At 47.3% G+C, this 26,785-nt stretch overlaps 2 protein-coding genes across 7 annotated transcripts in view; both read right to left on the bottom strand.

Annotated features, from left to right (window-relative positions):
• Positions 1–752: 752 nt before the first annotated feature.
• LOC118080248 (uncharacterized) lies at positions 753–9,666 on the bottom strand. Of its 4 annotated transcripts, none has more exons than XM_088663566.1 (5): positions 8,675–9,666; positions 7,851–7,977; positions 6,239–6,705; positions 5,435–5,522; positions 753–4,076 (listed from the first exon to the last, which is right to left on the bottom strand). In XM_088663566.1, the coding sequence occupies exons 2-5, from the start codon at positions 7,969–7,971 to the stop codon at positions 3,253–3,255; spliced, it is 1,500 nt and encodes a 499-aa protein (XP_088519692.1). In that variant the 5' UTR covers positions 7,972–7,977; positions 8,675–9,666; the 3' UTR covers positions 753–3,252. The 4 variants fall into 4 exon arrangements, with proteins under 4 accessions (XP_088519692.1, XP_060126921.2, XP_088519690.1 ...); XM_060270938.2 differs by having other exon boundaries at positions 9,103–9,568; XM_088663564.1 differs by having other exon boundaries at positions 9,250–9,568.
• A 4,228-nt stretch (positions 9,667–13,894) lies between these two features.
• The window catches only part of LOC148687080 (uncharacterized), a 34,638-nt gene continuing 21,747 nt past the window's right edge, over positions 13,895–26,785 (bottom strand). For 2 of the 3 annotated variants that reach the window (XM_088663539.1, XM_088663540.1), the window contains exons 2-4: positions 23,256–23,978; positions 23,008–23,131; positions 19,874–22,075 (exon numbers count right to left, since the gene is read on the bottom strand). In XM_088663539.1, the coding sequence (XP_088519665.1) occupies positions 20,811–22,075; positions 23,008–23,131; positions 23,256–23,978 (2,112 nt within the window). In that variant the 3' untranslated portion in view covers positions 19,874–20,810. Of the gene's footprint in view, positions 22,076–23,007; positions 23,132–23,255; positions 23,979–26,785 lie in introns of all 3 variants that reach the window. The other variant, XM_088663542.1, reaches the window with a different exon arrangement.

Here is a 26,785-nt window from a genome sequence, read left to right as displayed (position 1 = left end):
AGCTGATTTTGCCTCTTTTTTCTTCATCTTCCCCCAACAGCAAATGTCACTCTGGATCCAGACACAGCCCACCCCTGCCTCATCTTGTCCAAGGGTCAGAAAAGCGTGAGATTGGCAGACATAAAGCAAGATGTGCCCGATAATCCTGAGAGATTCAACAACCGGCATTGTGTGCTGGGACATGAGGAATTCACATCAGGCAGACATTTCTGGGAGGTCACTGTGGGAAGTGAGGGAGAATGGGCTGTGGGGATCGCCAGGAAGTCTATGGGGAGAAAGGGCCGCTTTCCCTTCAGTCCTGAGGGCGGGCTCTGGGCTCTGGATGAGTACTGGGCCTGCACTTCCCCTGATGACTTTCCTCTTTCCCTGAGAAGCCCAAGAGAATCCAGGTGACTCTGGACTATGAAGGGGGACATGTGTCTTTTTCGGATGCTGACTCAGGAGCCACTCATACACCCCTTACTCCAAAACACCGCTTGAGGCTGGGGCGAAATGGGAGTTTTATGTCTTGGAAAGAAGGGCTTTAGGGCTCATTTTTAAGTCAGACTTGCCGTTCCTCACAGGCTGCTACTCATTTCTGAGGAGGAACAGATGGTCCTAACAGATGTTAGGATGAGGGCAAAATAGGCCCGCAGCCCTGACAGTGGATGGTCCAGTCCTGCGTGTGTGGAATTGACAGGAACCATGTGCATGGTACACATCTTGAAACACTGAGTGAGAGAAGACGAAAAAGCCAAGAAATCGCAAGCATGCATTATATACAAAATTTATTACTCATTCACACTTCCAGCTAATTCCACCCATCAACTCTTAGTAAGTTAACAGCAGTTGAAAATAAAATTTATACTGTACAGTCGTACCTCTGCTTACGTATCCCTCTGGATAAGTAAACTGCAGGATGTGAACGCGGCAAATCCGGAAGTATTTTTCTGGGTTTCACTGCGTGTGCATGTGCAGAAGTGCTAAACCATGCTGTGCGCATGCGCAGAAACAATCCTCTGGTTACGAATTCCTTGGGATGCGGTAGGACCCCCAGAACAGATCCCATTTGCAATCGGAGGTACCACTGTACAGGTTTTTTATGCAGCATATTCAAAATTATTTTTTTTAAGTACAGGAGAAGCATGGAGATATTGCTAAAGGAGGGATACGGAACCTGTGGTCCTCCAGGTGCTGCTGAACTACAACTCCCATCATCCCTGACCATTAACCATCATGGCTGTGGGTGATGGGAGTTGAAGTCCAGCAACATCTTGAGGGCCATGGACTTCTCTCCCTTGCCTAACCAAAGAGCACAATGGGATACCCAAACAAATAAATGAGCTTTCTTTCCCCGCTGTATGTATTAATAGAAAACCTAATGAAACCTTAATTAATGGAGAGGAGTTTTTCAAATGCTCATACAGTGGTACCTTGGAAGTCAAATGGAATACATTCCAGAAGTCCGTTTGACTTCCAAAACGTTCGGGAACCAAGGCGTGGCTTCTGATTGGCTGCAGGCAGAAGCCGTGGAAGTCGCATTGGACGTTCGGGTTCCAAAGAACGTTCAAAAACCAGAACAATCACTTCCAGTTTTCAATCGTTCAGGAGCCAAAACGTTCATCTCCCAAGGCGTTTGAAAACCAAGGTATAACTGTACATTGGCAGCATTGTTTTAAATGAGAACAAATTCTTGAGCATCTACCCTTATGAAAGAGGTGTTTTCTTTTCAAATTTCACACATCACCCCAAAACAAAAGCCCACGTGGCACTATCTTCCTAGTGCAGAGTTTATAAAGGTGAAAAAGCCTTGAGCCAAGTTTACCTTTACGGAAAACTGCACTAGATTCCCTAGGGGACTAGTGTGCTAGTGTGAAAGGCCTATCCACATTCACAATGTCTCGTAAGAGCAGCACGGATGCAGAACGTGTGGCCCCTCCAGCTTCCATTAGCCCCAGCCAGCCAGGATAGCTAATGGTCAAGGATGATAGGAGCTGGGAGTCTGGCTGTATCTGTAAGGCAAAGAGCTCCCCAATCCCTGCTCCAAGACTTCTGATGGAAGCTAGGTTCGTGAGGGGGGGAGGGCACCATAACTTTTGCTGAGATGCCTGCCCTGTTCATAATCCGAGCTCTAGTCTCCAAGATCTTGCTATTTCTTTAAAAATAAAATAATAATAGTAGTGTTTTCCTCCCTTCGCATGACACCCTGCACTCCCTGAAGCCTCCTAGAAAGGAGAGCATCCCTACAATATTATTTCAAGTGTGGCTTTTTGGATGTGAACGAAAAGTGGTGCAGAAGAGGGAAATCCATTTTCATAGGCCTGAACTCTGAAACTTTAGTTTGGCACCTGGCCTTATATATAGGCAACTCCCAATTTGCGTGTGATCGGCACATGTGTGACCACTGACATGCATGCAGTTTCCAGCACTGAAAAGGGGATGGAATGGGGGCGGAGCAGACTTACACACTGATGCACATGGGAACGAGGAACGCAACTCCCACACAAACAGGGAGTTGCTTGTATACAACCATGAAAGGCGGCGGAGTCTAGAGGCAGCATAGAGTGCATTGTATCACTGCCGACTGTGGCAAGGAAGAACCAGTTTTCAGAATGTTCCTCCATGTTAAAAAGTCCCTGCACATAAAAACCTAGTGCATCAGGGAGCAAGCTGGACTAGAACCATTCTTCCTGATGTGCTAGATTTTTACTTGCCCAGGGGGTTCTCATTTAAAAAAATTAAAAATAAATCTGGAAAATTAAAAATGGCAGGTCTTGCACCTTCCGTTTGAAAAGGTGCAGGCCAGTCTCTCACCACACCCATCTATGTGCATAAGGCAGGCTATGCGCTCGGGACCACTTGCCACTGCTCCTGTGCTGTGTATGTGGTTTTAAAAAACACTGCCCAGAAAGCTCTTCCATGCACAATGTTCAGCAATTCGTCAACCCATGTGGAATCCGGAAGATGCTTGCCACAGTTGTGAAACACTTCTGTTTTTTTCTCTGTCTCTGTATCAGTGGTGGCTTGTTTCCATTGGCATTAATGAGGTGGAAGGTAGGGTGGAACAGTAGGTGGAACCAGAGAGTCAATGACAGGCAGATCCAACTGATGCTAGCCCCCCCCCCCCCGCCTTCCTTCCTGCTGAGCTCTACAAGACTCTACCCTAAGACTCTGGAGGATGCCAACCAGCTGGGCCACTCCCCAGATTGGTGGCAGGTGAGGTAGGCACTGGCTGAGGGTAAACCATAGTTGGGTCACCTCTTCTGCCAACTCTTACACCAGGAGAACCCACACTGAAGCTGGCCCTATGCTCGGAGCACTGCTGTCGCAGGGTCTCTCCCCAGCATGAATCTTCTTGTGTCTATTCAGGGCGGTTTTACGCGTGTAGCTTTTCCCGCATTCGGCGCAGTGATAGGGCTTCTCTCCCGTGTGGGTCCTACGGTGCCTGATGAGGTTGGACTTCCAGCTGAAGCTCTCCCCGCACACGGAGCACTGGCAGGCTTTCTCCCCGGAGTGGGCCCTCTGGTGCACCTTCAGGAAAGCTCGCTGCTGGAAGCACTTCACGCAGTCCGAATCGCACCGGTGTGGCTTCTCTCCCTGGTGGTTCTTCTTGTGCGTCAGGAGGTCGATCCGATGAGAGAACCGTTTCTCGCAATGCGGACACTTGTAGATCTTCTCACCGATGTGGGCCCTCTCATGGGCAACCAAGTCCAAACTATCGCCGAAAGACTTCCCACAATAGGAGCACTTATACACTTTCTCCGCTTCCAGTGGCACTGTCCGGTCTTCTGGAAGAGGAGCATTCCGATGGAGCCTGATCCCATTCTCTTGGCCTCCTTTCCTCCCCTCAGTGCTCAGGAGGTTCTCAGGGAAGGTCCTCCTGGGTACATTTTTAGCACCTTCCCCACAAAGCAGCAGGTTAGGCTTGCTCTCTTGGAAGCTGCCAACACGCTGCCGAGTCTCGGGATTCTCCTCTACTTTGGGACCCCAAAAACATTCCCCCATGGCGATTTCCAGGGGTGTCCTACTGTGGCTCATTTGCTTAGGTGTTCCTTGCCAAAAGGTCTCCTCAGACTTGAGCGCTCCGTTGCCGTTTCCTGAAACAAACAAGAGAAATGACATGAGAAGGAGAGAGTGGGAGGGAGCCTTACATTTTTGAAAAATAATAATAATTAAAACTAGTGTTCAGCTGATCAGTTGGTTAGATCAGGGGGTAAGGAAACTATGGTCCTTACTTGTTGTAAAGTTAAAAAGCTTACTGGGAAATGATATATAATGATTTGAAAAGGATGTTTAAAATAACATTTGTAAAAAAAAACACAGAAGCTTTTCTTTTGGGAATTATAGGGACAGAAGTACCTAAATTGTATAGAAACCTATTCATGTATGCTACTACAGTGGCAAGAATGTTACTTGCCTCAAAATGGAAAGAAGCAGAAGTCCCAGCAAAGGAAGAGGTCCCTGGCCTCCCTAATTTTTCCACAAGTCCCTGGAACGGGAATTGCCTCCCCTCTTGTACAGGAGTGTTCTTCTTCTCTCCTGCCCCACAATGGTAGGCGAAACCAGAGCCAATGACAGGCAGAGCCAACAGATGCTCGCTTGGCCTCCTTCTTGTCTCCCACTGAGTTACAATGGCTCCTCCCCAAAGTGGTTTGTATTAAGTTTCAGTAACATGGGAGAAAAACTATTTAAACTAAACAACAATAACATTTTTTAAAAAACCCTACCAGAGTACCTTTCAGGCTATTGTGGGCATTACAATAAATATCTATTATGATATTTATGGTATCTGAAGAAGTGTGGATGCACACTTGTACCCAGAACAAACTTAGTTGGTCTCTAAGGTGCTACTGGACAATTTTTTAATTTATTTTATCTAATATGAGTGAACTATGGGTTGTTTATGGGAATAATTCCTCCTTGACTGCCAGTTAGGAAGAGGGTGTGCTTGGTACATATCCTCTCCACAGATGGCAGGGTATTGTTCTTCTGGCTATGCGTGGACTCTTATTTGGAAAATGAGTTCACTATTAATATTTATAGAATACAAGTATCATTCCAGCAACCAATTTGTGGAATTTGCACATCAGAAGATGTGGCAATAGCAATTGGTTTAATGACTATGAAAGCGATCAGATAACTTAATGGAGGGAAGGTCGGTTACCAAAAACCGCTATATGGAGCCTCCATGTTCAGGGACAGTGTAGCAGCAGGTGGAGGAGCAACAACAACAACAGGGAAGGACTATGGACCTGGCGCTTCCAAACAGGCCTCTGGTTGGCCACTCTGGGAAACAGGATCCCGGGCTTAGATAAGGCTTTGATCCAGCAGGGCTTTTCCGATACTCTTAAAACTTAACATAAAGGTGTGGGTTTTTTTAATATATATATATAAAAGGAACCACTTCAAATAACAGCCTGGTAGCATCCCTGGAGTCTCCCCTGACAACCCTTACCCAAGAGATCATCCTCTCGCATCTTCACCGAGTCCGTCAGGTCCTGCTCCAACAAGGAGGCATTATCATCTCCCGCAGGCCTCAACGCCTAAAAGAGAAAGAGGAGTGCAACTCAGTACAAAGCATAGCACCTAAAAGAGGGTCTTCTCCAACATCAGTCATCTCTGACACTATGAGTGGCAGGTGAAGCCTTGGTGGAGGCGTCACCAAACACCACTGGGGGGGGGTTCTGGTTGGCGCTGGCCCATGACGGGGCCTTTATAGTGGTGGTTCCCTATTTGTGGACCTAGCGAGGTGCATTTGTCTCCCTCGTTATTGACTTCCAGGAGGAATTTTTAAAAACACTGATATTTACCCATGCCTTCGGTTGCTGAAATGGCACACAATGAGATCTATGTTTTTAGAATGTTTTAAATTGCTTTTAGAATCCTTTTTCTCCCTGTTATAATTGATGATTTTTTTCCATCCTGGGCGACTTCAGGAGGAAGCGTGGAATAGAGAATGAAATAATTATATTACGGTAGTAATGTCATTTGGTGTGTGCCACAAGACAAGGGAAGACCTGTTCTCTGCCATCACCCACCCCAATCCACACAAAGCCCTCGACTGCCCTCCACATGAACGCACCACCAGTGGAAGCAGGAGGACCTGGGATTTGGGTTCTCTCTCCATCCTTCTTTAATATATAAACAGCAGGAGTGGAAGAGTAAAGAGTGGTTAGAAATGTCGTTCAGCAATATCTGGAGGACCACAGATTTTCCCCATCTCTGTTCAGACAAAACAGGAGGTTAGAAATCATCTCACTTTTCCTTCTGGCCTCCCTTCCATCTCCACACCAACACTCTCCTCCTCAGACAAAACCTCTTCTTTCACTTTCACAAAATACTTTGGGCTTCCTGGTGTTTCAGAGCCAAGGCCTGGCAGGGTGTGATCAGCGCCTTCTCCACTATGTCCATGGCTGTGGTTCATGACACCCTTCAAAGAAGCCTGGGATTCCCTTATATCAGACACCAACGAGGACTGGCAGCAGGGAACCCCAGAGGGAGGAGATGCTGCTGTCTTCAAGAAGTTCAGGAGCTGGTCTTCCCATTCCAGCTGGGACCCAGAAGTCTGCTTGGCCTGAGGCAGATTTGCCCCACTCATAAATTGTCTCTCAGTCCCAAGTTGGACAGCAGGAGTCTCCTTTTCTCCTCTTTCCATTCTCTCCCCAGGTTCATGGGCTGCTGCCAACTCCCATGCTTCCACATTCATTCCTGGCTGCAGCTCCTGGACTGAAAAGAAAAGAGAACATAAGAGCCTGGCAACTGGATCAGGCCAATGGTCCATCTAGTTCCAACATTCTGTTCTCACAACAACCTCCTGAGTGCAATATTGTTCTCCTCACTTATGACTGCCAGCAACTGGCATTCAGAGGCATCCTGCCTCTAACCATGGCAGACGCTGGGGTCTCAAATTTCAGTGGAGCCCTGTGCAACACCCAAAATCGGTGCTCCCCTAGCCTTCCATTCTACATCATAGCTGCAGCGCCCCAGGGGCTCTGCACCCAGTAAAAAGAAGCCAGTCACGCCCCCCTAGATCCGCCTTTCCAGTGGAGGTGGAACGTAGCCAGCCTAGCTGGCAGATACAAAATAGCCTTGTGCTACATGAATTTGTCTAACCAACTTTTAAAGAAATCTGAGCTGCTTCTCACTCTGTGCTGCTTTTGCCTCTCCTGAATCTTCCAACATTTGGCTTCCATTGGATGGCTCACTGATTTGGGCAATACTACCCTCCCCACTCATCATAGTATAACTTCACTGAGGAGAGTGAGCCCAGACTCTCGAGGGCTAGTACAGCTGTACTTTGGAAGTAGAATGGAATACATTCCGGAAGACCATTTGACTTCCAAAGTGTTTGGAAACCAAAACGCAGCTTCTGATTGGCTGCAGGAAGCTCTTGCAGCCAATCGGAAGCTGCAGAAGCCACATCGGATGTTCGGCTTCCAAAAGAACGTTCGAGAACCAGATCACTTCTAGGTTTCAATCATTCGGGAGTCAATTTGTTAGGGAGCCAAGGTGTTCGACTTCCAAGGTACGACTGTACACACACACACACACACACACAGAGAGAGAGAGAGAGAGAGAGATCTACACACACTTAGCTCAGTATGTCCCTGTCTCTCACTTTCTATGGCTCGTATCTGACCAATCTCCCCCCCCCCCTTTTCCCAGTGTGGTTTTACAGTCAATTCTTCTTCCCATGGAACTCTCGGAATTGCAGCTGTGAAAGGAACAGGGGCCTCCTAACAACTTTCAGAACCCTTCAAAATGACACTTCTTGGGGACTCTGTGGGGGAAGCCATGACTGTTTCAAGTGGCAGGATACTGTTTTAACTGTATAGTGTAAATGGGGTTAGCACACCTTCACAGATACTTACCCAGGGAGGCTATCATTCCATAGTTCTCTGCCATGACTTCCCAGTAGAGAGCCCTTTGGCCTGGATCTAGCAGAACCCATTCCTCCTCGGTGAAACACACGGCCACCTCTTTGAATGTCATAAGCCCCTGTTAAGAAGAAGGGCAAGGAGGGAGATTCTCATTCCTCTGAAGCTGCCTTCTATCACATCACATCAATGACATGATTGAAGAGTATAAAATTATACATGGTATGGAGAGAAAAAAGTTTTCCTCCCTCTCTCATAGCACAAAAAATCCCGGGCACTATCATTTACCCAGGGGGGTATGGGGTGCTAGGGAATGGGTAGCACCTCTGGTGGGGGACACATCATGCTCCTTCTGGGGCAGTTTGTCCACCCTTGGTCTCCGCCCTGCACCTAGTTCTCACACATGACTCCTAGAAGCTGTTAGCACGAGACAGCCACTACTCCCTGGGAATGGCTTCAACTGGTCAGCTAATCTACGTGAGGGTAGCCAATGGGACTCAAACCCTTGGTAAGTTAGGGACTTCCTTGCATGCAAAGACAGGCTCTGATGGGTTGAACGGATGAGACCAATAGTGAGTCCAACGGTCAAGAGGGCGGTTTCCGCAAGTGCTGTAGAGGGAAGTGAGAGGGAGATGGGGCTTGTCAACCTGGGAAGGGAGCCCATGTAGGAGAAGGAAAACTCTGGTCCTAAACCTCCAAGGCCTTGTGGGTTATCTTCAGAAGAAAAGGCTAAAGAGAAAATCCTGCACAAATCCTGCACAAACTCCTGCAGCCAAGCTGGTGCCAAACATATTGTTCTGCTTTCCCTTGGACCATACCAGCAGGGTTGAGAATGGGGTCTTGTCCAGGACCTCCACACACACGGCCCACACTTGCACTCTGGAGATGCCACAAGGGAGATAGCAGTCAGGAGCTACTCTGGTGCTGCTAACGCAGTAGTTTCGAATTCACCCCCGGAGGCACACTCCATTGTCTCTCTCGTGACAGGCAGATGCCAACAACACCCCCGTCCATCTAACTGCGTTGCCCCAGCCACTCTGGGCGGCTTCCAACAGGCTATAAAAACCCAGCGAGACATCAAGCATAGAGAACTTCGCGATGCAGGGCTGCCTTCAACTTAGGACGATGGAGGGGAAGGGTGGGAAGCGGGATGAGGATCTCCCATTCCTCTGAACTCCTTGGAGGAAAGAAGAATTAACAGCGCGAGAGAAGCAGGACCAACCCCACCCCCGCAACCCTCACCAACCTCGCAGGGCTGCAAGGAGCATGAGCCAAGTAATGCGCGCCCAGCCAGCAGCTCTACAGCGCTCTGCGAAGCCCGGGAAGGGCAGGCAAGGCGCCCAACCCGGAGACCCTTGCTCCTCGTGCTTCCCGAGCAGCCCATTCTCCTGACCTGCCCTCGGAGCACACAACGTCCCTCGCGGCAACTTTGGCTCACCATCTTCAGGAGCCAGACGTCATTCTCTGCCCGGGGGGGGGGGGTGAGATTCACAATCCCAGCTCTGCAGCAAACCGGAAGGAAGAGACCGGCTCTCGTCGACGTTTCCGGCCTTAAGCCGACCACCATTTAAAGCAGAGCCCACCATAGAGGCTGCTCTGGATAGAGCGACGCCCCAACAGGGTTGCCATGGTGAGCCGCTCTACCCTCGTTCTATCTTTATGGGTGCTTATTATAGAATTTCCGGCTTTCTGCTCCTCCGATGCAAAGTGCGGGGGTGGGCTTCACCAGAGATACCATGGCCTTTGTTGTTTAGTCGTTTAGTCGTGTCCGACTCTTCGTGACCCCATGGGCCATAGCACGCCAGGCACTACATGGCCTAGAGCAGACCATGGCCTAGAGCAGGGTTTTTTAAAGTCACGTGCTGTTGTGTTTCCAGGTCAGGAGGAATTGGTGCTGGGAGGGGTGAGGGGAGAGGGAGATTCTTTTATACGACACTGGAGGACCTTATGGTGGCCGAGCAGGCAAAGCTCCTGTATGCCCCTATTGCCATCCCCCCCCCCCCTGCACAGCTACTAAAGGTGCAGGAGCATTTGGCAATCAGCTTTATTTTGCCTGTTTATGTCATTGTTTTTCGCTTTTGTTTGTTTCAGCGTTATTGTTGGTTTTAATTTACGTTGTGAGTTTGCCGTTTTGTTTTGAAAAGCGACTCATAAGTCATAATAATAATAAAAATATTAAAAAATCCTGTCTTCCAACATTGGCCAACAAGATGCCTATGGGAAGCCCACAAAGCAAGAAACTCAGTAACAATAGCACTGTTCTCTCTACCTGTGTGTTCATAGGGAACTCGTATTCAGAGGCATACTGTGTCCCACAAACTAACAAAATCTGCCCCAAAGGATACGTGGCATTGCTGTCAAGTTTTACCCTTTCTCGCGAGGAAGCCTATTCAGCATAAGGGAATTTCCCTTAAAAATAGGGAGAACTTGAGAGCTATGGTATGTGGGGGTAAACATAGGACAGGTTTAGGGGAGTACATGGAGGGAGAAGGGTACTTTCTATTGCACTAGTATAAATCCTTCCACTAATGTAATGAGAGACTATGCTGGATATACAAGCCATAACATTTCTGTTTATAGAGGCAGCAAAGGGGCTAGAACTGTTTGGAAGAAAAGTGTGGCAGTGAACTGGGCAAAATGTTTCTTTGCATGAGAGGAAAAGGAAACATTCAGATCTGTTTTTGTAGGGAAGCAAGGAGGAAATGGTCCTAATTTGAGAAGGGAGCAACTTGGTTCTTTATTTGTATACAATTATTCAGTCTTGTTGGAAATAATGGGATTTGAATTAATCAGTTAAATTGCCCCACTAATTCATTTGGTACAGGTAGGTAGCCATGTTGGTTTGACGTAGTCAAAACAAAAAATAAAAAAAATTCCTTCCAGTAGCACCTTAGAGACCAACTAAGTTTGTCATAGGTATGAGCTTTCATGTGCATGCACACTTCTGAAGAATTATCTGAAGAAGTGTGCATGCACACAAAAGCTCATACTAATGACAAACTTAGTTGGTCTCTAAGGTGCTACTGGAAGGAATTATTATTATTCATTTGGATGTATCTCAATACGAGTTGGATTTGAGCTGATGTATGTGGTTGAAGGCCGCTGATTCAGGCTTCAGAATGGAAAAACTTGGAATTAACCTTCATTTTTACGAACTTAAATAGTTTAATTATTAAAATTTAATTTCTTTGTTCTTAAGTGTACAGTTATGAATACTTCATGAAGTTCATAGTAGATATGTCTCCAGCTCTTTATTATTAATGGAAATTATTATGTACCAGTAAGTAGATTTATGAATTTTACTTTTTTTTGTCTTAAGTGTCTTTTGGTGTTCTGAATTATATGTTTAATAAACTGTGTTTAACCTGCTTGCATTCAGTTTTATTTTAACCATTTAGAAATAAAAATAAAATTGTGTGGCGCAGCTATAAGCATTTTTACTCCAAAGCAAACTGTCCTGAGTTTAATGGAATTCAGGCCTAGCAGCATGCTCTGCTATTCTTACTCTACAACAATTTCAGAGATCACTTTAGCTCTGCTGCTGACTTCAGGACTTTAAAAAAAAGGGGGGGGAGAAAGATACTGTAGGTAAATTTAAAACTACAGAGGACATGTGAGACCCTCACTTCTGCCCCATGTCTCCTACTGCAGACATCTATGAACTCAGTTTGTACCTAAGGAGGGTGCTGCTCGCTTGAGCAACTTGAACACTGCAAGCTTCAGAGAAAGGCAGAGATGGGGAACCTGTGGCTTTCCAGGTGCTGTTGAATTCCCAACTCTCCTCAGCCCCAGCCAGCATGCCCAACGGTCAGGGATGGCGGGAGTCATAGACCTAGAGTGCCACATGTTCCCCTGCTCTGTGCGTTGGGGACACAGCTTCATAAAGGCTGCGGCAAGTAGAGCTCGGGGCATTTCCAGACTGTCACTATTTGAATGGGATTCAATTACACTGGGAGTTATTCTGCAACAAACACACTTCCCCCACAATAGACCAGACTTTTTGCAGTAAGGAAAGTGACAGGGAAATGCACTGGAAAGTGTGGGATAACACTTGCTGTGGTGCAGTATTGACAAGCCAATCCACACCGCACATTTAAAGCACAGGCAAAGCACCACACATTTAAAGCACAGGCAAAGCTCAAAAAATATTGGGAATGGTATTTTCCACTCACAGATGTGCAATTTCCAGCACCCTTAACAAACTATGGTTCCTGGGATTCTTTTGGGGAAGTGATGTGCTTTAGTTAAGATTCCTGCATCACACGCGGTTGGACTAGATGACCCTTAGGGGCCCTTCCAACTCTACAATTCTATGAAAAGCACATGGGATGTTTTAAATGTGTGGTGCTGATGTGCACATTATTGAATCTCCCACAAATAAATCAGCATGAATTCTCAGTAAACAGGCTGTCTCGAAAGTGCCCTTGATTTAGCCCCTCAGATGTTTAACTTAAAACTGCCTGGTTACAACAGTTATTTTATGAAAGCATTTCATTAGCCCAGACGTTCTTCTGGCTGACACTATTGTTTCATCTTGGGTTTTTTGTTTTAAACCTGCTGCACCACTGCCTTGTTTTTATTGCATTGTTTTATATGCTGTGAGCCGGCTCTGAGCGCTGTGTTTTGTGGGGGAAGGGCAGGATATGCATTCCCCCCCTAAATAAATAAAATCAATAAAAGCTGCTCTGCTCAGTCTGCTGTAGTCATTTCTGCCGCAACAGCTTCTCCCCTAGTGATTTAAAAGCCAAGAGGGTGTTTCCCTCCCTCCTCCTTTGGGCTTCAGACCTACTAGGAAACTATAATGGTCTGCAATATGTAATCAATAGTAAAAGAAAAGAAATGTTCCTCAGCAGCTGCAGTCTCTGAAACAGCAGCCTCTGCACAGTGATTCACAAAAGATGTTGCTGAGCTGGAAAGGACATGTAAAAGGGCAATCAAAACGATCAAACAACTAGAGCAACTTCCCTATGAGGAAATGTTAAGGTGTTATATATATATATATATATATATGACAATTTTTCTCCAAATTTCTCCCCCCCCCACTTCAGATTGCTGGAAATTATTGAGGCCCACCAGTCACAAAATGGAGGCAAAATTTGACATAATCATCTGGCAATTACTGTCTTTTTTAAAAAAAACAACCTGAAATTAATCCATCTTTGAAAATGGCTGCACTATTTTCCTTGTGGCAAGGTGTTCCAGAGTTCACCTTTTCTCAAGTTCAGTGCAGTTTCTGGAAGTGGTAGGAGGAAGAGTGCTCTTGCAGTTGGGGGGGGGCACCTAGCTTGCCAGAAATACATATAAAATGGATCTAGGGGTCTTGGTAGACCACAAATTTAACATGAGTCAACAGTGTGATGTAGCAGCAAAAAAAGCTATAGCTATTCTAGGCTGTATATAACAGGACTGCACTATTATGCCTTGGTCAGACCCCACCTGGAGTCCTGTGTCCAGTTCTGAGCATTACGATTTAAGGATATGGAGAAGCTGGAACATGTACAGATGTGGGTAACTAAGATAAGGGTCTTGAAATCAAGTCTTATGAAGAATGGTTCAGGGGGTTGGATATGTTTAACCTGGTAATGAGACCGAAAGGAGATATAATAGCCATCTTCAAATATCTAAAAGGTTATCATCACATGGGAGATGAAGCAAGTTTGTCTTCTCCTGCTCCGGAGGGTAGGACCCAAGCCAATGGCTTCAAGTTACAAGGAAGGAGATTCCACCCCTGCATTGTGAAGGAGGACAACCCCAACACAAGTTTTAGCTGAGCCTGCAGACGGTACCAATTCTGCCACATCGTTCTGCCATCTTCATCTGCAAATTCATGTTTAACAACTGTGTTTTGTTACACGTTTTTTTAAAGGATCAACCTCCAGCTATTTCACAGAACAAGAATGCTAGAGAAAAGAATGACCCTAAGCAGAATTTCAGAGGCGGCCAAAAGAGAAACAGAAAATAAAACCCGTAATTTCCCTTACAACTTAAAACTGGAGCCTCTTCTTGATGTGGAACAATTCATCTAGAGATATAAAAAATTAATGGCAAAAAAAGGAGTGGGAGAATTTAATGTAAAATCTACAAGTAATGCATATCCCTAATAAATTGAATTTAAGGGTTTTTTTTAATGCATTTTTACAACTACAGATTCACAAACATTCATAGGAAGGAAGCAGTGTTCACCTCTCCCCGTGCCTCTTCATGTGAACAGCAAACATGCAGACACGTCGAGGGATATAAACGGACGTGAAAGGTGGATTTAAGAATAAGTGAGGTCAAGGGAAGCTGGAGGAGGGCGGTGGGCTGATAATTTCAAAAGAGACGGTGCAGCTCAATTTCTCCCAGCAGTACAGGCAGATTCCAAGAAAGGCGTCCATTTCATGATGCCCCATCTTTGAGAAAGGCATCCATTTTCTGACCCCTCTCACTTCTTGTAGAAAGATGGAAGTGTGGCCATTTTCGTCTTGTGGAGGCTTGGGCAAGACCTTGTTCTGAAGTCCTAGAGAGGATGGTACAGTCCCCATGCCCTTCCAAGCACTGTGTCCCCTGTTGTCACGGTACAGCAAAGCCAGGGGAGCCAGGTTCAAATGTCCCCTCATCCATGAAAGAGAAACTAATGGTGATGGAGCGCCATGTTTGTTTATTTCTTTAACTGTTTGTGTATAGAAATAGAGGGGGGGAGGGAACCCCAATAAGTGTCTGAGCTGATAGTGAGTGTCTCGGGTCCAGAAAGGTTGGAGGTTACGTTTCCACAAAAAAAGGGTGTTTGCAAGGGAGAGGAGCAAAATGCTGCCTCCTTCCTTGTCATTGTATTTTAAGCATTTTTCTCTCCAACCCAGCTCACTGCCAGTGAGGAAACTGCTTCAAGACAATGAGCAAGGAAAGGGGAGCTGGGGAGGGTTCAAGGTTCGTCCCCCACACTCTCCAAACACACTCCACCTCGTGGGATGAACAACCCCTCCCTCTACCATCACAATCTTTATTCCCCTGCTTTAAAAAAGAAAGAAATCAGGATTGAATAAACTATACAATTGCTGTAACTTCTCCTGCCCCACATCTAGTTTCACTCTTACTGAGCATCATATGGGAAGTCCCTCCCCTCCAGCCTCTCTCTCTCTCTCTCAGAAGAGTTTGGATTTGATATCCTGCTTTATCACTACCCGAAGGAGTCTCAAAGCAGCTAACATTCTCCTTCCCCTTCCTCCCCCACAACAAACTCTGTGAGGTGAGTGGGGCTGAGAGACTTCAAAGAAGTGTGACTAGCCCAAGGTCACCCAGCAGCTGCATGTGGAGGAGTGGAGATGCGAACCCGGTTCCCCAGATTAGAAGTCTACCGCCCTTAACAGCTCTTATCGTTAGGCCAAAAAAGGATTCCCACTCCTGCCTGCCCCCTTTTCCATTTGTATTTGGCCCTGAGCTCCTCAAAGAAGTTGCAAATTATGGGGGAAGATGCTGTCTTTGTTACCTTAGCACAGGGGGAGGAAACCATTGGCCCTCCAGATGTGGTTGGACTACAATTCCCATCATGCCTATTGACTATGCTAGCTGAAGTTGATGGGAGTGGAGAGCACAGCAAGACCGAGGGGGCTGCAGGCTCCCCAGCTCTGCCTTAAGTGTGCAGGGATTCCTTATCTGGTTGTTCCCAATTTATACTGAGTGCCCATAATACCCTTCACTAACCAGATGTCCTCCAGGTGCTGTTGTGCTACAATTCCCACCTGCCCTAGCCAGCATAGCTAATGGGAGTTGTAGTCTAACACCACCTGGGGAACAGCCTGCCATAACTGGCCAATCGTAGATATGTGAAGAGGAGAAAAAAAACAGATCAAGCTAAAACAGCCCTACTAGTGGAGGGGGGAGGGGGAGCAAAAAGACTATTATCTCTCTATCCTTCAAAATATTAATTATTTGTATTTATTTATTTATTTATTTAAAAATCCCTTCCTTTACTCCTTTCTAGATCCCAAGTGCTGCCTCTGAACTTCCAGGTTGTCATTATTTTCAAGTAGGATCACAATGTGAGCAAAATCAGGGTTGTGCAATGATAGTTGATAGTTCGTTTGGAGGTCTTGCACAACAAACTGACTTCCTTGCAGTAAACAAAGGGATGGGGAAATGCTCAGGAAAGTGTGGGAAAACACTTGCCTCGATGTTATGCCATCTAGCCTCCTCACAAACAAATCAGAATGTCGTTCTAATCTCCCTGCAAGCAAAGCAGGACGAAGGCTCAACCAACAGCTCACCTGACAGCACCCACAAAACCATCCCTTTCTGCCTTTGCAAGAAGACGTGTCCACCTTTTGGGTGGGTGAGATCTAAATTAATTTCTCCTCTGCTCCCAGCATGCTGCCCTGTTCTGACTCTCCTACACAAACTCACTTTTCTTTATCTTGTATACACCTAGGGCTTTTTTTTCAGCCAGAACTCTCCAGAACTCAGTTTTGGCACCTCTCAGGCAGCCGCCACTGCCATTACAGTCAAACTTCGGCTCCTGACCAGCCTCATTTTCGAACAATTCAGCTCCTGAATGCCAAAAATCTGGAAGTAAATGTTCCAGTTTTCAAACGATTTTTGGAAGCCGAACGTCCGACATAGCTTTCACTTGAGTGCAGGAAGCTTCTGCAGCCAATCGGAAGCAACACCTTGCTTGTTGAACATTTCGGAAGCTGAACTGGCTTCTGGAATGGATTACGTTTGACAACTGAGGTTTGACTGTATAAGAGGCGTTCACGGTGAGTTCCAGCACCTCTTTTCCTGGAAAAACAACACATTGAACTGTAAAAGCAGGGCTGGAGAATCTGTGGTCTTCCAGATGTTGGCGGACTCCAAGACCCATCAGCTCCAGTCAGCATAGCCAATAGTCAGGCATGATGGGAGTTGTAGTCCAATTTTACCTGGAGAGCCACTGGTTTCCCACCCCAGCATTATGTAATCTCCCCATAAAGCTCCATTCCCTTCATCCTGGAGTTAAGCAGTCTCCTTCCTTCCTTCCCCATCCCAGTTATTCCTGGGAGCACCACTCTATCTAGGACACACCAACTGTCCGCTTTGGGGCAGGCCAACATGTCTGCTCATTGATGGACAGCTGTAGGCAGGCTTCAAGTGACGTGATGTGTGGTCGAATCAAGAAGACAGCACAGAGTTTGCGCTTTTCCTCACATTCACCTCAAACGACCTGTGCAAGAGAGAAGTGTTTAGTTCCCAGTCGACATGTGTACAGTACATGCATGTCTGAACTGGGCCCCTTCTCCAAGAAAAAAATGCACATGCACTGCTTTTATAATTTTCTCACTCATTTGCACTTTATGCAATTTGCTCTCCACGCCTTAGTCCTCCTCTTCTTCTAGTACCCCCATACTAAGGTCACATCCACACTAGGCATGGACAAATATGTCAAGTACAGTTTCTCATTTTTTCCCAATCTTAAATTCATTTCTCTGCTTTTCCACATCAGTTTGCAATTTTCTCCTCCAAAAAAAAGTCCTCCTGAAAATTCATCAGTATCTTAGCTTAGAATTTCTCCTAATATATACATTTTTGCATGTAATTTTGCCTAAAACGCACATTTCCCCAAAGCAATTTCCTCTAATATAATTCATTTTAATGGTATTTTCGCTAACACGTGCATTTATATGCACACCTTACCCTAGTATATGCATTTTGTACACATTGTTTGCCTGCAAGACCGCATGGCAAAATTAAGAGAAGTGCAAAGTTGAAAGGATGGCTGTGTTTTGGATCGCGCATTGTTTCAGAAGACACAAATTAGGCAAGTTCGCCTTCAAATGCAAACTGAATCCAACCTCTCCCCCATCCCTAACCTACATAGTGCATTCAGGGCACTCTTACACCACTTTAGCAGGCATGGAGAATCCTGGGGACCGTAGTTTGTTAAGGGTGCTGGGAATTGTTCCATGAGGACAGCAGCCTTGACAAACTACGGTTCCCAGGACTCGAATGGTTTCTCAGTCCTGCTTCCACATTTGCTATGTATCAGACAGGGGGAACCTGCAGCCCTCCAAAGGTTGCTGAGACTTAAACTCCCATGATCCCTGTTCACTGGCCATGCTAGCTGGGGCTACTGGGAGTCGGAGTCCAGGACCACCTGCAGACATATTAACCCCCCCCCCAAATCAATTCTTTAACACAACAGGGTGCTCCTAAACACGTGCTAAGCCTAGCTTGTTTCCAGTGCCAGAATTGAACTGAGCTTACAGTCCTTCTAAACCACAGTCCATCACTACTTAGTTTTTTTCCATTCCCAGGTTTCTTGGGAGTTGGGTGTGCTTAGCTGTTGCTACTGTAAAACACCAGGAGTCAGAATCTATTTGTCAACCTGCTGCAACTATCACCACAATCCCAATCGACTTTCTGCCTCTATAGGAAACTTCCTCAAACCAGATGCTACAGTCCCTCATGGGCAGCCTCTCATGAACTTCAAACTAGTGGCAAAGGGGTCTGGAGGGCCGCATTCTGGACCCCAGGGCCTGAGGTTACCCACCCTTGCTCTACGAAACTATAGATTCCCTTGGCTGATTAATACAATGGGTCTGGAAAGAGGCTTGAATTAGTCAGGCCAAGCAAGTGAGCAGCAAGAGCTGAACATTCCTGCATTGCAGGGGGTTGGACTAGATGACCCTTGGGGTCCCTTCCAACTCTACAGTTCTATGATTCTATGTTAAGACCAGGGGCAGGCACTTCCACTGTGACCTTGAAAGCAGTTAAAGGATGATCTGTCTAGCGCTTTATTTATGTCGTATTTCTGGGCGGGGAGGGGGCCATTTGCGGTGCTCTACCTGCAACATTCCTGCCAACCTAGCAGTTCGAAAGCACGTCAAAATGCAAGTAGATAAATAGGAACCGCTACAGCGGGAAGGTAAACAGCGTTTTCATGTGCTGCTCTAGTTTGCCAGAAGTGGCTTTGTCATGCTGGCCACATGACCTGGAAGCTATACGCTGGCTCCCTCGGCCAATAATGCGAGATGAGCGCACAACCCCAGAGTCGGTCACGACTGGACCTAATGGTCAGGGGTCCCTTTACCTTTACCTTTAACATGTGCTTAGCTCATGGCCCTGACTATTTGGTCAGGCCCTCCTCAGAGGAGGTCAGTGCATGCAAATAGCCCCACCCACCCAGGCAGAAAAATGAAGAGCAGAGGTGAGCTTGCCCTAGATTCACTCAGGGCGGGGGCCGCACGTCACAGGCTAGAGGTGGTAAAACACAGTAGGACTGGATGAATATGTTCTCAGCCAGGTGCAGCAAAGGATTGTTTGCCTGCAAGAAACTTGTGGCGCAGTGGTTGGGTGGCAGAGGAGAATAACAGTTATACAGGTCTCCTGCCATTCCATAAAATACTTTTGCTGCTACAAATCTACACCCTGCCAGCTTCCCAATAACAAGGGAAGGAGGACAGAGTTATTACAGAAGTGTTTTCAAACTACATCCTGGGATGCGAATGGGAATGCTTGGCAATTTCTCAGAAGAGAAGAAAGGAAATGGAGGGCAAGCTGTCCTCTGAAAGGAAAGCGAGGCCACCACAATGCAACCAATATTCTCAAAACCAATGAAATGCTCATCTATAAGAATGGGTTGGGTGTGTGGAAAGACACCGTTGGGCTTCAAGGCGCCCCAGGCAGGTGTTTCCATGCAAATTATGTGTGGGTGGGTGTATGTCATAATAAATTTCCCAGAATCCTCTGCAACACGCTCCCATTTTGTGGTGGCGACCGCTCAGGGTTGCTTCATCGGACGAGTTGGTCTGGATAGGTTTCCATAATGGAAAGCTGCCTTGAGAGACACTGCCTTGGACGATTTGAACTTTAGAAAAAAGACGGCAGTGGACAGTTGCGAGGAATTCCCAATTTCTTGAAGCATGGGAACCCAAATAAAAAATTCTTTAGATGATTTGGCATAACATTCGGTTTGATTGATATATATATGTGTATAATTTGAAATATTGAATGTGATATAATTGGTTTTAATTGGAAAATTAATAAAAATATTTTTTTTTTAAAAAAAAAAGAGAGACACTGCCTTGGAAGAGTTTTTAATTGCGGAATTGCTCATCTCCATGCCAAGTCCTGTCCAACTTCCACCTTGGCTATTCTCTGCGGAAGGGATAGGGAACATCCAGATGTTGTTGACTCCCAACTCCCATTGGCCCTGGCTGACATGGCCAGCAGAGGAAGTTGATGGGAGATGCAGTTCAGCACCATCCAGAGGGCCCCATCCCTGACCCAAAGAGAGTCACAAGAAGCAGGAAGTTACCTTATACGGTCAACCTGCAGGTCCCTCTGGCTCAGAACTTTCTACACCGACCATGAGCAGCTCTCTATGGTTCCAGGCACAGGATTCTCCTAGCCCTAGCTGGAGGCTGTGGGGACTGAGTCTGGAACCTTGCACATGCATAGCTTGTGTACTACCAGTGACCCATGGCCCTTCCCTTGACCTCAGGGATGGTCTGCAGAGTTTGCTAGCTGGAAATCACAGGCAGGTGGCAGGCACCATAAGAACAAAGCTGCCTTTGTGCCAAGTCAGACCACGGGGTCCTTCTAGCCGAATGTGCGCATCTCCCCTTATGTATGGAGGATGGAGGTGGGGAATGCAGCATGCACATGTCACACTTGCACACTCCTCGTGGGCTGGAGGCTGGTAGATCTGCACAAACCACAGGCCTAGCCATGTTGATGCTCATCACACCAGCAAGCCTTAACAGCCAGGGTGGATGACCAGCCTTTGGAGGAAATTTATACCTATGGAGAGAAAAATATACGTGTCTTCTTTTTAAATTGTAAGAGAGATTCCGTGCCTTAATGTTACGTGTAGAGAACAAAAACGGCCCTCGATATTACAGAAGCTAAGGCCATCCCTGATATACAAGATTCCTGGCCGGGGCGATGGGTGAAGTGGCCCCATCAGGAGGGCCAGCCTAGTGACCAAAGCCTCTCCCACTCTTATGCGCATTTATATGGCTCCTCTCCCGTGTGGACCCTCTTGTGACTTAGGAGGTGGGAGCTGGAAATGAAGCACTTCCCGCACTCCAAGCACTCGTAGGGCTTCTCCCCCGTGTGTACCCGCTTATGGCTGACGAGGCGAGAGCTCGAGATGAAGCTCTTGCCGCACTCGGAGCACTCGAAAGGCTTCTCTCCCGTGTGGGTTCTCTTGTGTGTGATGAGGGACGCTTTCTGCCGGAAGCTCTTGCCGCACCCTGAGCATATATATGGCTTCTCTCCCGTGTGGATCCGGCTGTGCGCCGTCAGGTTGGAGCTCCGGCTGAAGTTCTTGCCACAGTCGGGGCACTTGTACGGCTTCTCGCCCGTGTGGGTCCTCTTGTGGTCGGTGAGGTGGGAGCTGCTCCCGAAGCGCTTCCCGCACTCCAAGCACTCGTAGGGCTTCTCTCCGGTGTGCACCCGGATGTGATTGATGATTTGCGAGCAAGCGCTGAAGCTCTTCCCGCACAGCGTGCACTCGTAGGGCTTCTCTCCCGTGTGGGTCCTCTTGTGTGTGATGAGGGAGGCTTTCTGGTTAAAGTTCTTGCCGCAGTACGAGCAGCTGTAGGGCTTCTCCCCTGTGTGGACCCTCTTGTGCGTGATGAGCTGGGAGCTGGTGCTGAAGCTCTTCCCGCACTCGGAGCACTCGTACGGCTTCTCCCCTGTGTGGGTCCTCTCGTGGGTGATCAGGGAGGCTTTCTGATTGAAGCTCTTCCCGCAGACCGCACATTTGTGAGGCTTCTCGGGCATGTGGGTTTCCTCATGCCTCATGAGCTCAGAGGGGTGAGAGAACCAGGTCTCGCACACCGAGCACTTGTAGGGCTTCTCCCCGGTGTGGATCCTCTCATGGATCACCAAGTGGGTTCTCTCGTAGAAGCTTGCCCCACAAAAGGAGCATTTGTGGGGCTTCTCAATTGGCTGCATTTCCTGATGGCCAAAGCTCTGGCAGGAGCTTTCCCCCGAGTCAGCGTGCCTGTGGGTTCCCTCCTGGGAGGAACCTTCCCGTAAGCCCCTCTCGCCTTCCTCAGAAAGCTTGGCGGCCTTCCCAGGAGGGCTTTCCTGGTGACCTTCTGGCCCCTGGCGACTTTCACTCTTCCCGTCCATCTCAAGGCCCTGGAAACCTTTCCCTTTGGCTCTTTCCAGCGATGCCCCACCAATACCCACTTGATCAGGCCGGTCGGCCTGAAAGGATGACTCCTCGTCATCATCATCTTGCACTTGCTCGTTGCCTGTTGGAACACAAATAAAAGAATCGTAGTGAAGGGCCCTGCTGCATCACCCCAGAGGCCAGCTTCCTCTTTCCCACAGTAGCCAACTGGGTACCCCTCTAGCAAGCCCACAAACAGGTTGTGTGGGCAACAGCCTTATTTCCTCTTTGTCCTCCCAACAAACCATGAGATTCCATTTAGCTAACACCAGCGAGCTAATTCCACAACGGAATACTGCGGTATTTTATTTATTCCAGCGATCACCACCCTAACTAAAAAATGAGCTCAAGGTGGCGTTTCTCCAAGGAGTTCAAGGTGATGTACATGTTTCTCCCCCTCCAGTGTGGTGTAGTGGTTAAGAGCGATATGTTTCCGCTCCTCCACATGCAGCTGCTGGGTGACCTTGGGCTAGTCACACTTCTTTGAAGTCTCTCAGCCCCACTCACCTCACAGGGTGTTTGTTGTGGGGCAGGAAGGGAAAGGAGAATGTTAGCTGCTTTGAGACTCCTTCGGATAGTGATATCAAATCCAAACTCTCCTCCTCCTCCTCAGTTAACCTCCACAACAACCCTGCAAGGTAGGCTAGGCTGAGAGGCAGTTAACTGGCCCAATGGGGATTTGAACCCTGGTCTCCCAGGTTCTAGTCTGGCACTCCTAACTACTCTGCTACACTGGCAAGCCTGTGAGGTGGTTTAGACCAGGCATCCCCAAACTTCGGCCCTCCAGATGTTTTGGACTACAATTCCCATCTTCCCCGACCACTGGTCCTGTTAGCTAGGGATCATGGGAGTTGTAGGCCAAAACATCTGGAGGGCTGCAGTTTGGGGCTGCCTGGTTTAGACTGAGAAAGACAGCAGGGGACTTCAAGTCTGATCATACCTGAGCATTGGAAATACTGGCTGGGGTTGGTGAGAGCTGGAGGCCCTCACCCCTGGGGTAGCAGGAATACTTACCAGACAAGGTGGCCTCCCAGTCATCCTCCTGCTTTTCCTCCAAGGGGAGCTGCATCTTCAGGACAGCAGCTGGCGAATGATCTGACATGGGAGAGTTAAATGGCTTCTCCAAGGAGCCTGACAGCTAATTTAAAAAAGAAGAAGAAGAAGAAGAAAAGAGATGCATAATAGTCAGACAAGTATAAAAAAACATGAAAGCTGCAGGTACAGTTACCACCAACCCCAAACCCTTAATCCCAAACAATTGCCTTATGTTCGGGTTCCTCAGACTCTTGCAGGTACCGCTCTGCCAGGGCTACGGCTCGGGTGCAAGTCTCGGGGCCCTGGTCCCTGACCCAGCTCTGCATTTCCGGAGGCAGGACAGTCAGAAACTGCTCCAAGATCAGGAATTCCAGGATCTGCTCCTTGCTGTGATTCTCCGGCCGCAGCCACTGGTGGCAAAGTTCCCAGAGCTTGTTGCAAACCTCTCGGGGCCCCTCGGCCTCCTCATAGCAGAAGAGGCGGAAGCGCTGCCGTCTCATCTCAACATTGACCAGATCCTCGTCCAGAACCTCCTCCTTCACTTTCACCGGTGACTCTCGGCTGCTCTCGTAGACCTTGCTGTTGTCTCCACTGAGGCCCGGTGGGCTCTGGTCCATGCACTCGACCTTAGGCCACCGGCCACCTTCAGCCCCTCCCTTGAAGGAGGTCTGGAAATACTTGGTGTCTTCTCCCAGTGAATACTGAGGTGGTTGGGGGTTCCTCCACCCCGAACGGGAGGGCTGCATCGCCTTCAAGAAGTCCTGCAACTGGGACTCCCAACAATGGTCCTCCGGTTCCCGTTTAAACTGCTGAGGCGTGGCCCCTTCCATCAACTCCCCAGTGGCCCCGACCTGAACGACGTGAAGGTCTCGGGCTCCCCCCTCCAAAGTCTCCCGTGGCTCAGGTCCTGCAGGTTCCTGTTCCTCCATTTTGGTTTCCGAATCCAGCTCCTGATTGGGAAAGAGGGAAAAGTCACTTTTGTTATGTATCCCAAAAATGGGGGCGGGGGGACGACGACGACCAATGAGAGCTTATGCTGAATTAAGGGCAGAAGAAGAACCTTGTGTCTCAAACCCCATGGAGATGTCTTGGAGAGGGTGATGAGGAGGGATGGGAGAAGATTTGGGAGCTGGGGGGTGAGAATATGGGACCTCAGGAGGAGGACCCTGAGCTTCATGTCAGTGGCCTGCAGTGTGTTTGTGGATTTGTGGTTGAAGACAAGAGATAGCCCATCCATCACATTAAATATTCATTGATTTTTAATTGCAGGTCAGTTGCTTCTTTTATTTCTTATAGATTGGGTTTCATTACATCACAGTTCTAATTCCATATATTTCAGCGCATTACGACTGCTGCAACAAGGAGAAACACCCATTTCAAGCAGCAGCTCCCTATATTCCTAGCTCAGTGGTTGAGCATCTGCTTTCCATGCCAAAAGTCCTGGGTTCAATCCCAGGTATATCCAGGTAGGGCTAAGAGAAAGGCCCCTGGAGAGCCTCTGCTGGTCAATGTGGACAATACAGTGGTGCCTTGCTTAACGAATGCCCTGCTTAACGAAATTTCCGCTTAACGAAATGATTTTTCGAGCGGAGGTTGCCTCGCTAGACGAATTCGTTTTATGAAAAATTCGTATAGCGAATCGCAGTTTCCCATAGGAATGCATTGAAATTCAATTAATGCGTTCCTATGGGCAATTTTTTAAAAAGAAAATTCAATGCATTCCTATGGGATTCACTAGACGAATTTTTTGTTATAAGAAAAGACCCGTGGAACGAATTAAATTCGTCTAGTGAGGCACCACTGTACTGAGCTGGATGGGCCACTTCCTATGTCCCTAGCTCTGTCCCACTTCAGAATGAAGTTGAGGTAGGAGGGTAGGAATTTCACATCCAGCCTCTGCTTCAAGATGTCCTACGATGAACAGCCCACCTTCCCCTACATCACTGGTTCCATTTGGACAATGGATCCCCATGTACCTATGGGGGGCAAGCCACTCTTAATTCTGCAGATCTTTGAACTGCCCTTGGGAATGGATTGATAACCCATAAGAACATTAAAAAAAAAGAATCATAGAGTTGGAAGGGGCCCCAACGGTCATCTGGTTCAACCCAGGAAACTCAACACATGGTTCCCTATCCAATCTGAAACCATACCAGACCCTGCTTAGCTTTGCGAATGTGCTAGCAGTTTTATTGCTGCACCACCAGATGTGCTTAAGAAGAGACCTGCTAGCTAGATCAAGCCATTGGCCCACCTTAAAAGTTCTCATGATAACCAACCACATGCCTATGGGAAGCCTGGAAGCAGAACCCGAGCACAGGAGCCCTCTCCCCTTCTGAGGTTTCCAGCAACTGCTATTCAGAAGCATTGCTTCCTCTGACCACAGAACATAGTCATTCAAGTTTCTTCCAACACTGGCAAGATGTTGCTCCATCCATGCAGTACAACGGCACTTCCACACAGCAGTTCAGTGCGGGCTCAGTGCTGTGAATGCGTGCAAGTTTTGTGCACAACATGGCACCATCAAGATACCAGCCCATATGATTTCCACATTTAATCTGGTTTTACTGTCTCTGTCAAAAATCCACTAAGTAAAAAAAACACAGAAACAGTAAATCCAGATTAAATGGTGAGAGTGGACAAGCAAAATGTGGCACAGCATTTTGATAATGACGACGTCATGTTACGTACCAGCAGCTCCAAGACCACAATAAACTGCTCTGTATAAAAACATGGCCTCTTTCAGCGGTTTCCCCTGCATTGCAGGGGGTTGGACTAAATGATCCTTGTGGTCTCTTCCAACTCTACAATTCTATGATTCTCCCCCCCCCCCACACACACCACTTGAAAACTGCTGAGAGTCTTGGCAGACCTGTTAATGGGTTTTTTTCTGTCCGTTGTAGCAAATGTAATGCACTGTGCTAGATGCTGCAGGATTTTAACTGTATTTTTATTGCTTCTTTCATTACTCAAATTGTATTTTATTTTTTGACATAGACTACAATAGGAGGTACAATAATACATAAAAAATACAATACAAAAGCAGCAATAAAAATGCAATTAGAACTCAATATGAAAATTTTATGCACTGCACCCACTGTTCACAGTTGCTTCACCCGCTGTTCTACACACACACACTGCAGATCACCAGATTGAAGTCCACGGACCACAGTCTGGTCTGGTCCTGTATTCAGGGACACAGAAGATAGGAGCTGCCTTATACTGAATCAGATCACTGCTCCATTTAGCTCAACGTTTTCTACACTGGCTGGCAGCAGCTCTCCAGGGTTCCAGGCGGGAGACTCTCCCCCAACCCTGCTTGGAGATGCTGGGGACCGAATCTGGGACTCATGGGCACACACCACAATCTCTTTTATTGGTTACAACAAAATGCATCTTCCAAGCCTAATTTAAGTAGGGGGAATGGGATCTAGCAAGTACCAATTAAGGCATCTGCAGAAACCTGTGCACTCTTGGGAGCCACGCTGTCGACCCTTGAATAACAAAGCAACACTATTGTATAAGACAATTGGAGGGATTGCTAACAGAACTTCAGCAAAGATCTAAGAACAGCAAGTTGCTAGTTTGTGTGTTTCTGTTTTAAAGAAAATTAAGAAAGAATAAAGAACCTTCGGCTGCACACACACAATACATTTAAAGCACATCCATGACTCCCTCCCAAAGAATAATGGGAACTGTAATTTATCTCTCACACAGCTGCGATTCCCAGCACACTTACAGACTGTTCCCAGGGTTT

This window comes from Zootoca vivipara, chromosome 2 (assembly GCF_965207765.1).
Source record: "Zootoca vivipara chromosome 2, rZooViv2.hap1.1, whole genome shotgun sequence".
Lineage (NCBI taxonomy): Eukaryota > Metazoa > Chordata > Lepidosauria > Squamata > Lacertidae > Zootoca > Zootoca vivipara.
Note: the sequence above shows the minus strand (reverse complement) of the source record. Positions and strands in the feature narration are given on the sequence as shown.

Bases quoted from the DNA above. Each gene is read 5' to 3' on its own strand.
- LOC118080248 (XM_060270938.2), bottom strand. From the start codon at position 9,423: ATGGTGGTCGGCTTAAGGCCGGAAACGTCGACGAGAGCCGGTCTCTTC. The intron at 5,523-6,238 runs GTGAGATGATTT...TTTCTCTTTTAG, and splicing joins AAGGGAGGCCAGAAGGAAAA to GCGTTGAGGCCTGCGGGAGA. The intron at 4,077-5,434 runs GTAAGGGTTGTC...TGTTTGTTTCAG, and splicing joins GCGAGAGGATGATCTCTTGG to GAAACGGCAACGGAGCGCTC.